This window comes from Penaeus monodon, chromosome 16, assembly GCF_015228065.2.
Source record: "Penaeus monodon isolate SGIC_2016 chromosome 16, NSTDA_Pmon_1, whole genome shotgun sequence".
Taxonomy (NCBI): domain Eukaryota; kingdom Metazoa; phylum Arthropoda; class Malacostraca; order Decapoda; family Penaeidae; genus Penaeus; species Penaeus monodon.
Window position 1 is genome coordinate 47,314,375 of NC_051401.1, and position 12,500 is coordinate 47,326,874.

General features: G+C 45.5%; 1 protein-coding gene across 1 annotated transcript in view; it reads left to right on the top strand.

The window, feature by feature from the left end:
- Nucleotides 1-6,588, top strand: part of LOC119583079 (teneurin-m-like) — a 37,168-nt gene extending 30,580 nt beyond the window's left edge. Inside the window, exons 10-13 of the mRNA XM_037931587.1 lie at nt 1-123; nt 628-954; nt 1,091-2,702; nt 3,245-6,588. The exon at nt 1-123 is cut by the window's left edge and continues 113 nt beyond it. Of these exons, the coding sequence (XP_037787515.1) occupies nt 1-123; nt 628-954; nt 1,091-2,702; nt 3,245-4,134 (2,952 nt within the window). The 3' untranslated portion in view covers nt 4,135-6,588. The remainder of the gene's footprint in view (nt 124-627; nt 955-1,090; nt 2,703-3,244) is intronic.
- The last annotated feature ends 5,912 nt before the right edge of the window (nt 6,589-12,500 follow it).

A 12,500-nucleotide genomic window follows, 5' to 3' on the forward strand; every position in this document is an offset into this window, starting at 1 on the left:
ACGCTCGCACACTCCTACCCCGTCTCCGGCAGGCAGCGCACTGAGATCGGCAACGAGCTCGTTAACAGCTTCGACTGGAAGTACTTCGTGGAGGCTGGAGATCGCCAGGGACCCGTGACGCAGGTGAGGCGAGCGCACACACGCACACACACACACACACACACACACACACACACACACACACACACACACACACACACACACACACACACACACACACACACACACACGCACACGCACAGCACACACACACACACACACACACACACACACACACACACACACACACACACACACACACACACACACACATGTAAAAATGAACTTATAGATAAATAAAGGTGTATATATATTAATAGTGTATGTTAAATAAGTGAGAGTGAGTGAGTGAGTGAGTGAGAGAGTGAGAGAGAGAGAGAGAGAGAGAGAGAGAGAGAGAGTGAGAGAGTGAGAGAGGAGAGAGAGAGAGAGAGAGAGAGAGAGAAGAGAGAGAGAGAGGAGAGAGAGAGAAGGAGAGAGGTGAGAGTGAGAGAGAGAGAGAGGAGAGAGAGAGAGAGAGAGAGAGAGAGAGAGAGAGAGAGAGAGAGAGAGAGAGAGAGAGGCCCACTGATCACCCCGACCCAACAGGTGGGCCGCAAGATGAGGGTGAACGGCGAGGACCTGCTGACCTTCAAGTACGACCTGTACACCGGCACGGAGGCTGTTCTGAACGAGGTCGGGGCGACGCTGCTCAACGTGACGTATGACCCTCTTGGCCGCCCGCTCAAGTGGACGCCCGCGCAACCCTTCCTGCCGGTGCAGCTCAAGTACAACCGCTTCGGCCAGCTGGAGGAGTGGACTTGGGGCGACATGAGGGAGCAGTACTCCTACGACCGCGCCGGCAGGTACGAGGGCGTCTCCTACGCCGACGGCACGCGGGTCATGTACTCCTTCAAGGACCTGTCCAGCGTCAAGGTGAGTTGGGGATGAGCCGTTCTCTTGGGCTTCTCGGCTGGAGATAACGTCGGTGTATTTAATTCTACTGCCTTGCATATATATCCAATTCATTTTATGGTTCCAACCCTTAACCCCTGTGCCCTGCCTCCCGCAGCCGTACAAGGTGAGCGTGGCGTCGGGCAGCGAGCACCTGCTGGAGCACGACGAGGGCGGCGCCCTGTCGGCCGTGACGACGCCGCGCGGCCACAAGTACACCTTCCACGTGCAGCCGTCGCTGCTGCACAACCGCTTCAGCTTCACGCCGCCCGGCTCGCCGCGCCACCCGTACCAGCTCTTCTACAGCGACGACGGCAAGATCCTGGCGGAGGTGCTGCCCCACCAGGCGAGCCGCGTCATCTACCACCACGACAACACCGGCCGCCTGCACCTGCAGATCTTCGGCGACGGCTCCGTGGAGTACGGCTACCACCCCGAGACCGGCCTCATCCGGACCGTGTCGGTGCGCGAGCGCGGCTTCGAGCTGCGCAGCGACAACAAGTACCACGGCGGCCTCGTCAAGGAGCAGCGGATCCGCTACGGCTCGACGGCCGTCCTCGACTCGGCCAAGCTGAGGTTCCTGTACGACGGCAACGCCCGCCCGCGCCGCGTCGAGGTCGAGATCAACGGCAAGGAGCAGCCGGACTACGACATGAAGTACAACATCATCCTGGGCACCCTGGACAGCGTGGGCGACATGAAGGTGACGTCGTCCTACCACAACAAGACCGTCATCCAGGACGTGCGCAAGATCATGCTGCGCGTCACGGAGTTCGACCCGCACGGCCGCGTCGTCGAGTCGGCGCTCACCGTGCGCAGCCGCCTCGTCTACCGCAACCGCTACGGCTACGACACGCGCGGCCGCCTCGCCACCATGTCCACGTGGCGCGGCTCGGGCACGGACGAGAAGCGCACCAACTACACCTACACTCCCGACGGCTTCTTGCAGGCCGTGGACGGCTCCGACTCGTGGCAGTTCCGCTACGACGCCAACGGCAACATGATCGCCGTGGTGGAGGGCGGCCGAGAGATGACGGCCACGTACGACGGCGCGGACCGCCTGGTGGGCTGGGGCGACGTGGAGCTCAACACGTACTCGCCCGGAGGCGCCGTCGTGCGCCAGGGCGAGGTCCACCTCAGCTACAGCGCGAGGGGGAACCTCAAGTCCGCCTGGCAGCAGGGCCAGTACAAGGTTTGGTGCAGGCACGACCACCACGGACGCCTGGCGGTGTGGGAGGACGACCACGGCAATGTGACGCAGTTCTTCTACGCCGACCTGCGTCGGCCCGACCTCCCGACACACATCCACTACCCGAAGCGCGGTGTGACACACGCGCTAGAGTACGATGAACGCGGCCACCTCATGGCCATCCACACGGGCAAGCGGCGCCTGTGGATCGCCACGGACCACCTGGGCTCGCCCGTGGCCGTCTTTGACGACTCAGGAGTTCTGGTGAAGGAGGTCGTGAGGTCTCCGTGGGGCGCCACGCTCACCGACTCCCGCCCCGACCTCCTCCTGCACGTGGACTTCCAGGGAGGCCTTCGGGATCCCGTCACGGGATTCATCGTCTTCGGCCTCCACACGTACGACCCCGTGCATGCCATGTGGATGGCCCCGAGGTACGACTTGGTCACCAGCGCCCCCGACCACGTTGGAGCCGTCTACGTGCACCGCTTCCACGACAACGACCCCGTCAACCCGGTCAACCGACACCCCAACCACTACACAGGTAAGGGCCGTCGCCGCGTGCTCGCCGCTGACGTCACGGGCTCTCTCTTGCAGGCTCGCGGCCGGATTGCGGATGGGCACTCTGGCGAGGCGTTGGCCAGCGATCACTCTTGATTTGTTCTCGAAATCTGTGACTTTCAAGTTAGGAATGCGAAATATCGGTTCTCGACTTCTTAGTTGGGAAGAATAGGACCAGCTTTATCTCTGTTTAGAATCAGGTGTTTTACGTGCTTAAAGCATGCATGTGTTTATTCTTTTTTGTATATAGACATACATACAGACACACAAAAGCACACGCGCAAGCGCTTACACACACACACACACACACACACACACACACACACACACACACACACACACACACACACACACACACACACACACACACACACACACACACACACACACACACACACACACACACACACACACATGCATGGACATTTATTTTTTGGTCCTTCGACTTGTAAGTTTATGGCTGAAGTCGAGCCACTTAGGGCACGTCATGATGAAGGGCTTCCCTAACGCTCCCGCCCTTTCCAGACCTGAACAGCTGGCTGAAGCTGTACGGCGTGGACCTGTCGCGCATGCTCGGCTCCAGCTACCACGACGAGACGGTGGAGCGGCAGGAGGGAGGCCTCCTCCAGGCCCGCCAGCTGGCTCCTTCCCTCCGCGTGATTTCCGGCCTCTCCTGCTCCACGGAAGGCGTCCTTCGGCAGTTCTCGCAGCCGTCTCTGCTGCCGGAGTCCCTGATTCGGTCCGACGCCCCTGCCTGGGCGATCCCCGGCTGGGACGCCCTCGGCCGCTTCATGTCGTCGCCGCCCATGCTGGGTCCGGGCGTGATGGTGTCCCGCGTGGAGGGGCGCGCCGTGGTCACGCTGGTGCCGTCCAGGGAGAACTCGGTGGTGCAGGACGTGGCGCGCGACGTCCTCAACGGCTCGGCGCTGCTCGACGTCGCCCTCACGCACCACCGCCACCACACGCTCTACCTCGTCAAGGAGAACGCCGCCCTGCGCCAGGACGACCTGCAGCAGCTGCAGCGCCTCAGTGGCCGCTTCAACGTGACGTCGCGGGACGAGGGCGAGCACCACGAGATCCGCGTCGTCGGCAACGACGTGTCGCTCGTCCTCATGTATGGCACCGACGCCCCCAACGCCCGCCACCGCCTGCTGCGCCACGCCCACCGCCACGCCGTGACGCGCGCGTGGGAGATGGAGCGGCTGCTGGCGGAGCGCGGCTCGCCCACGCGCCACGAGTGGTCGGTGGAGGAGCGCGGCGAGCTGGTGAGCAAGGGCAGCGTGAGCGGCTACATCGCGGCCGACATCCACTCCATCCACCGCTTCCCTCTGCTCGCCGACGACCCCACCAACGTGGTGTTCCGGCGCGACACGGGGCGGCGGCGCCGTCGCAGCCGGGACGCGCCGCACTCGTGATCCCCGGGTGGGGGCGCGGCCCTTGTACATACCGCTGTATAGTGTAGCGCTGTGAACCTGTACACACTGTACAAACAGGGTATTCTCACACATTGTACACATCTCTCCGAGCCGGAGACTAATCCTCACATGTGATAGAGGCGAACTGTGTGGCGCAGGTGGTGGCGGCGGCGGCGGCGGCGGCGGCGACCGGCGCTGCTGGGGTGTGAGGCTGTGACGGGGGGAGGGGGGAGGGGAACGTAGGTATGTGTATAGCGAGCGCAGACGGCGGAGAGATCGGCTGTGCGTCACACCCCAGGAGCACAGCGTTGCCGGCCGTTGTATATAACGTATGCCCGGCGGGGCCTCGACTCCGCCGGGGTAGTCAAAGGTTCTGCAGTGGTATATAATTTTGCTGCTTAACATTCCATCGTGAATTATGTACTCTTATGGACTGACGAGTGTGCAGAGTTGGTGTGGTGCAAAGAGAGACGGCAAGACATATATATTTTGTACGTTTTTGTTACAAACATGTCCATTATTTAGAGATACTTAATGCCAATTTCTATTTGAATGTGCCCCGTGTCCTAGCGAGATGTCTTAAAGGGATCAGTCCAGGGCTCAGACTCCAATCATATTATCTTGTATATATTTATAAGAGACGCATATGATGTTAGAGAGAGAAAGAGAGAATGAAAGAGAGAAAGAGAAAAGTAGATGTAAGAATTCAAATATAACGATGAGTTGTCATCCTCACCCTCCCAGACTAACATGCAAAGTTCGCTTGCTAATGCATCAACTCATGAATTTTATTATGCAACAAACGAGTAAATAAATAAAAGGATAGATTGGTCTCTACGCCCCTGATGACGTCATGAGCCCTCACCTCCTTATTTGTTCTGTAGAAAGTCTTAGAGACTTTTTGTGACAGGTTGAAGCGAGTACGAGGCCAAAGAGGAAGACGAGGTGATCGACTAAAGCTCATTTTCCCCAGCGGAACTTAAGGAAAGTGAGCTTTAGTGATCGATATTATAGGAAGAGAGAGAGAGAGAGAACGAACGAGAGAAAGAAAATAATAATAATAATAATAACACTGGCTGGTCGCACTCGAACCGAAGTCACTCTTCAGAAACATTACGCCTGAAACTGCAATAATTAAGCGAATATCTCGGTCCAGATAACGTGGTTGTTTCCTCTCTGTGTTCTCTGGTCCACTTATACGACGTGTAGATGGCAATATTAGTAATTGGTTATTTGGCAATTTGGTCTGGAAGTCGTACCCGCTGGCGGTCGAGGGGGCGTGGCGAGCTCTTGCTGTGGGCGGGGCATTCAGAGCTGCTTCTTCACTCCCTTTTTGCACGGTGATTGGCTGATGCAACGTTGCTATAATGCAGGAAAGAGAGAGTTCGGTACGCTTTGTTTCGGAAGATTTTTAAAATGCCGCGAGAAGAACAAAGTAAACGGGAAAACGCCATTCGAAAATTATTTTTTCTCCCAGATTTCATTTCCACGTTCATTATCAACGATAGACAAATCATCGAAAGAGGCATTCCTTAAGAAAACTTCCCACAGCAATACCCTGTCTGCGAGAAAGGAGACGAAAATAAGGGGAAAAAAACACTCAAGTGCTCGCCATATTTCCTCGACTGAGAGTGTGTATAAACTCCTCTAGTTTACAGTCACAATATTGGTGCTTTTTTTCCTAGTTTAGTCACGTCCCGACACCGTGTGTGATAAAGCGTTGCGGGAAAGAAGAAAAAAGAAAAGAGACAGAAAAAAAAAAATAACATAGTTGAATTTATATTCTTTTTTTCCTTGAATTTCGGTTGGTGCTTTTATTTATTTACGGTTTTTTAAAAAGATATATATATATATGTATATGTATAATTTCGTAGCTGTGACTCCGAGCGGCAGGACTTTGAAAAACTGCAGCTATTTTCCCTTCTCCTTTCATTTGCACATTTAGGAAAGCTTGGCGCAACCAACATATCAACATCACTTGTAGAATAGAATGTATGTGAATGTGCCATAGAATTTACATTGGTTGCTTGTGCCAAGAGATTTTTAGCGTTGGGGTATGTTTTGTACAGGCAAGACAAACAAACAAAATAAAAAAAGAAATGAGTGTTTTAGATTAGTTCGAAGATGTGAATGATATTACACATTACTATATATGAATATATATAGATATATATAAATATTCACGTGCCCTCCCATCTACCTGCGATACCTTTACTTACAAATATAAAAAAAAAAACAAGAAAAACAAGTAAAAAGCCGTTTAGCGAAGTCTCTATTTCTATCTACATGACATTGAGGTTTGTATACATAAATACATAAAATAATCAAGGCGACATATACCCCGAGTGGAACCCCGTTATAGCGCCCTGGGGAAGTCCGTGTCCAAAACCCCCGGGATTTTCGAAAAAAAAGAAAGAAAAGGAAAAGAAAAAAAAAATAATAATGTAAAGGACTTCGGTACAATTTTTTTTTTTCGGCGGAAGTCGAGGGAAAAGAGAAAATGTAGATTTTTTTGTCCTTTTTATTCACTATCTGTGGTGTCGTTAAGTGTATCGGATTTTCTGTTATCGAGTGAAATATTGTACATGACCGTATGTACTGTATATATGTATGTATACGTGTATGTATGTATGTATGTATACACACATACGCTCAGTAAATCATGTGATTAATTTAGGAATATGTGATCATCAACTACTCTAAGAGAATTTTTTAATTCTTTCTATTTCTAGAATTCGCTAACTCTGCCGTGAAATCAACCTTTCGGACTGTGAAGCTATCGGGATCCCAGTCTCGGACTTTCTCTTGTTAGTCCTTCAAGTAAAATCGATTTTCATTTCATATTTCCTTCCTTCCTTCCCTTGGTCCCTTTCTTTTATTTTTTCTTCTTCTTCTTTCCTTCATTCCATTCCTTTCTTCCTCTTTCTTTCTTCTCTTTCTCCCTTCCTTCTTTCCATCTCTCTCCCTTCCCTCACTCTCTTTTACTTTTTTCTTTCTTCACTCATTCCACTCCTTTCTTTCCTTTTCTTTCTCCCTTCTCTCTCTCTCTCTCTCTCTCTCTCTCTCTCTCTCTCTCTCTCTCTCTCTCTCTCTCTCTCTCTCTCTCTCCCTTCCTTCCTTCCTTCCTTCGTTCTTTTTTTCCTCCCTCTTCTCTCGCTCCCTTTCTTTTACCTTTTTTCTCCCTTCCTTCATTCCCATTTGTTACCTTTCTTCCTTCTTTTTCTCCCTTCCTTCTCTCTCTCCCTTCCTTCGTTCCTTCATTCCTTCCTTCGTTCCTTCCTTCGTTCCTTCCCTCCTTCCCTCCTTCCTTCGTTCCTTCCCTCCTTCCCTCCTTCCTTCGTTCCTTCCCTCCTTCCCTCCCTCTCCTCTCATTATTCTTCCATTATATTTCTTTTGTTGTCATTCAAAATTTTGGCAAAACATTCTTAAGAGATGATAACGATAGAAAGAATATAAACTTATCGCAAAATTTGTCGTCTTCTTTAATTTATTTATATTTTTTTTCCTGAAGAAATGGTAAACGACAAAGATGAAATGTCAAAAGGCTCGCAAAAGATCGTGCTTCCCCCACCCCACCCTCCCTTCCTCTTCCCTCCCTCCTCGCTCCCCCCTCCCTCCCCCTCCTCCTCCTCCTCTTCTCCTCCTCCTCCTTTCTCCTCCCCTCCTAGTCCTCTCCTCCTCCTCCTCCTCCTCCTCCTCCTCCTCCTCCTCCTCCTCCTCCTCCTCCTCCTCCTCCTCCTCCTCCTCCTCCTCCTCCTCCTCCTCCCCTCCTAGTCCCCCCCCCCCTTAACGACCTATTAAAAAGCCGCCTTCTTTCATAACTATCGTAATAAAGATAAGAATCTTTGGCTACGTTCTTTGGCCATATATATATATTTTTTTTCATTTCTTTTCTTTTTTTATGGAAAAGAATCTGCTACAGCAGGAATACGACACGTAACTTGCCAGTGTACGATAATGCTTGACTGCAACTCTCATAAAAAAAAAAAAAAAAAAAAAAAAAAAAAAAAAAAAAAATCAAATTGCATTCTCATTTTCCCTCTTTTTTCCCTTCACTTAAATCGCGAATTCCGTCGCTGTGTGTACATATATCTGTCACATTGTAATAACATGGGAAACGGTTATATTAGCGAAATGAAAAGTGACATGTAGTTTTCATGTTGCAGCCCGGTATTGCACACCGCGCGGCATCCTATCGTACCATCAGCAAGGGCAATTGTACATGCATTGCAAGGCATTATTTCTGGACCTTGTCACAATAAGAAGGAAAAAAAAAATCTTAGAAGGTAAGAAAAAAAATAAAATAAAATAAAATAAAATATTTTCAAACATGGGAAAATTGAGCAGCCATACTTCGATTTAAAAAAATAATAATTGTGATAAAATCAAATCAAATAAAAATCATGTCATTGATGCCTAACTCTAACACGAAAATCGAGAAAAAAAAATAATTTATCTTTTTTTTTTTTTCTTCGCAAATTTTGACAAGGGTTCTTAATACACATTTCTCGGAGACGTTTGTCGTACAAGCGTGTCTAGGGAACACTCTCCATATTTCCAATACTTTCCATGTAATACCGGATTCTATGACCTCATGTCAAATTTCCTCTATAGACATTTTTCCAGACTCAGTCGTCCAGAACTTAGAGATATTTAGATAGTTTTAGTATTATACAGCAACAAAAAAAAAGTAAATAAATAACCAATGTTTATTTTATGAAGGAGAGGTAGATAGTTGCACAGGAATTCTTCACGAGAAGATGATTATGTTTTATAAATACTGTAATCATGTGAATTTTAGTCCAAGGATTTTCAGCTATGATGTTATTTTCCCCGTATCCTTGAAGTCATATATTTTGTGGGATTTTTTAAACTGCAATATTTAGATATTTTACATAATATAGGGAGTATTGTGCAACATTGGGCATTTATTAATCATTACTCATGTATGACATATAGAAGAGTGAAGACATAAAAAAATATATATAAAAAAGACAAAAAAAAAAATCTGTATGTAATTTTGGCTAACTTGTCCAGCAATTTTGGTGTTTAACCCTACAAAGCGTTTCAGATTCCTTTCCAGGAGAGAATTACAAGAAGAAAAGGAAAACAAAAGAAGGATGCATTGCGTCTTCTGACTTTCAGCTCGTCACTTATACTTTTAATTTTAAAAAAGGCGAAAAACGAAGGGAATTAAAGGAAATTTAAAAGTGTCTCAAACTCCCAAAGCTGCTGGACAATTCTAGCCCTCCGTCTTTCCCACACAATCCTTAAATTTGTAGATTACTTAAGTGTTGCGCGACGCTGTGTTCGTACGAGGCCGATGCCAGGCCCCGTTATCAGTGTTATTGTAAACAAGAGAAATATGTGCACGGAGTTGCTCGTCTCCGCTAAAATAAAATATGAAGTAAAAAAAAAAGTTTTTTTCTTTTATTCGTGCCCTTTTTTTATAGTGAAAACACGCGCGCACGCGCACACACACACACACACACACACACACACACACACACACACACACACACACACACACACACACACACACACACACACACACACACACACACACACACACACATGACATATATTACATATATATATACATATGTGCGTATATGTGTATGTATATATGTGTGTGTATATGTATATATACATACACATTCATGTATCTTTCTATCAATCTATCTATCTATCTAATATATGTATATATGTGTGTGTGTGTGTGTGTGTGTGTGTGTGTGTGTGTGTGTGTGTGTGTGTGTGTGTGTGTGTGTGTGTGTGTGTGTGGTGTGTGTGTGTGTGCGCGCGTGCGCATGTACATACATACATACATACACTCATATAATGTATATATCTATAATAGTATATAACGATATATATATATAGTGTAATAATAGTTATTATATATTGATATATATGATAGAATGCCTATATATATATATCATATAATAATATATTATAATAATATATCTATTATAAATATATATATATATATATATATATACGTGTGTGTGTGAATGTGTGTGCTCCCAGACGAGATTACAAGGTATTTCTACGAAATGTGATATATGTTACTTGATGTTAATTGGTAAAACACCAACGCAGCATAATGGAAATTGAAGTTGGATTAAGTGCAATAAGCCATTTACATTAATATTAATGTAAATGGAATGAATTAGATGCAATGCGATTACGCACAGTTGAGTGGACTTAAATATTATGTAATTAATCCATTGCAACTGACATGCAACAAGTCTTTGTTAATAACATCAGTTTTTAAATTCCATTTGGTCGAAGGAAAACGAAACTAAGTGGAATGGATTGATAACAAACGAAACAAAATACCACGTCGGAGTAACCCTGATAGAATGAAACAAAAAAATATATATATATATGTATATAATAATAATAAAAATAATAATAAAAAAGTGATACTGTATATTGACACATCTGAAATCATTTGCATTTTTATTTGGAAGTAAATGTCAAACTTTTTTTCTCCCTCGAAATGACACCAACTTATCTCTCGTCATTTTTCAATTGTCCTTATTTTTTTCTCTTCTCTTCGTTTTCTTTTCTTTTCCATCGCTCGCTTGGCTTATTTTGTTTTAACTTTAAATTGTACGATTTCTGTTTTGATGAATTTCTTGTTTTATATATATATATATATAGATAGATAGATAGATAGATAGATATAGATATAGATATAGATATTTAGACACACACACACACACACACACACACACACACACACACACACACACACACACACACACACACACACACACACACACACACACATATATATATATTATACACATATATTTATACTGTACATACATGCATATATGCACACACACGCACACACACACACACACACACACACACACACACACACACACACACACACACACACACACACACACACACACACACACACACACACACACACACACATACACACACACATACGTATATATGCGCATATGTATATGCATATATATCATCATCAATAACGGTATGCTCATGTTTGAGCAGCCGTGGACCTCTCCACCATCCTTCGCCACTCAACTCGATCTTACGCTTTTCTTTCCACTTGTACCATCGACAACCCGCAAATATCTTTGATGTTGTCGCTCAGTATTGTCTTCGGTTTGCCTCTTCCTCTGTTTTCTATCACCATCCCTGTCAGCAAGTTTTTCTCAATACTTTTACTTCTCATTACATGACCAATAAACTTTAATTTCCTTTTGTTCAAGATGTCCAACAGCCGGTCTTTACAATTTATTTTTTCAGCACTTCATCATTCGTCTTCTTCTCTGTCCAGCTAATACGCACTACTCGTCTGTAACACCACATTTCAAAACTATTGATCTTTTTCTTGTCTACCTTCTTCAGCACCCAACACTCAGAGCATATGATGCAATTGGGAAAACTAATGAGTTTCTAATAACCTCCAGCTTTGGTCCGTAAGGTTAAATGCTTCGTGTCTCTTCCAGATGTTATTGAGAGCAATTGTGGCGTTCTTGCCAATGGCAATTCATATATGCATTTATTTTTATTATCTATATATTTTTTTTATATTATATTATATATATATTATATCTATTATATATATTATGTCGTGTCTCGTTGTTGTTTGTTGTGTTTGTGTTGCTTGTGTGTGTGTGTAACATATGCTCACCCGAGAAGCAAGGCAAGACTTCACTCGACAACGTGCCGAATGGGTCCCTTTGAACGAGAAATGCATCGGTGAAAATAACACTTATAATAAAAGAGAGTGAATATTAACCGTCTCTCCTGACCGATTTCTCAAAAGTAAATTCACTTATAGGTGTTTTGTATAGTTTTATGTTTATCTTTTTTTCTTGATTTATTTTTTTTTTTATACTCATATTTTTATTATTTATATACTTTTATTATTTTTTTTGTGTTTTTGTGTTGTTGTGTCTGTGTAAATGATTTGCTCGTGGTATGGTAATGAACTGCTTAATATGCTTGATAGATTTCTAAAAAGTACTGACAATTGATCATACGCGATGAAATGACGTAAAATAACACCTATGAATAAACACGATGCGTTAATGTATATAATTATTGTCACAGGGACTCAAACGACAAACCCACAAAATAACAAGCACACTTCACACGACAGGGGCGTTAGTAGTAATTATTTAATCTCTTATAACATATATATATATATTATATATATATATATAGTATATTATTATAATATACCTTGGTATACATATTTGTATATTATATATCATATATATATATTATTACAATCATATATTACACACACACACACACACACACACACACACACACACACACACACACACACACACACACCACACACACACACA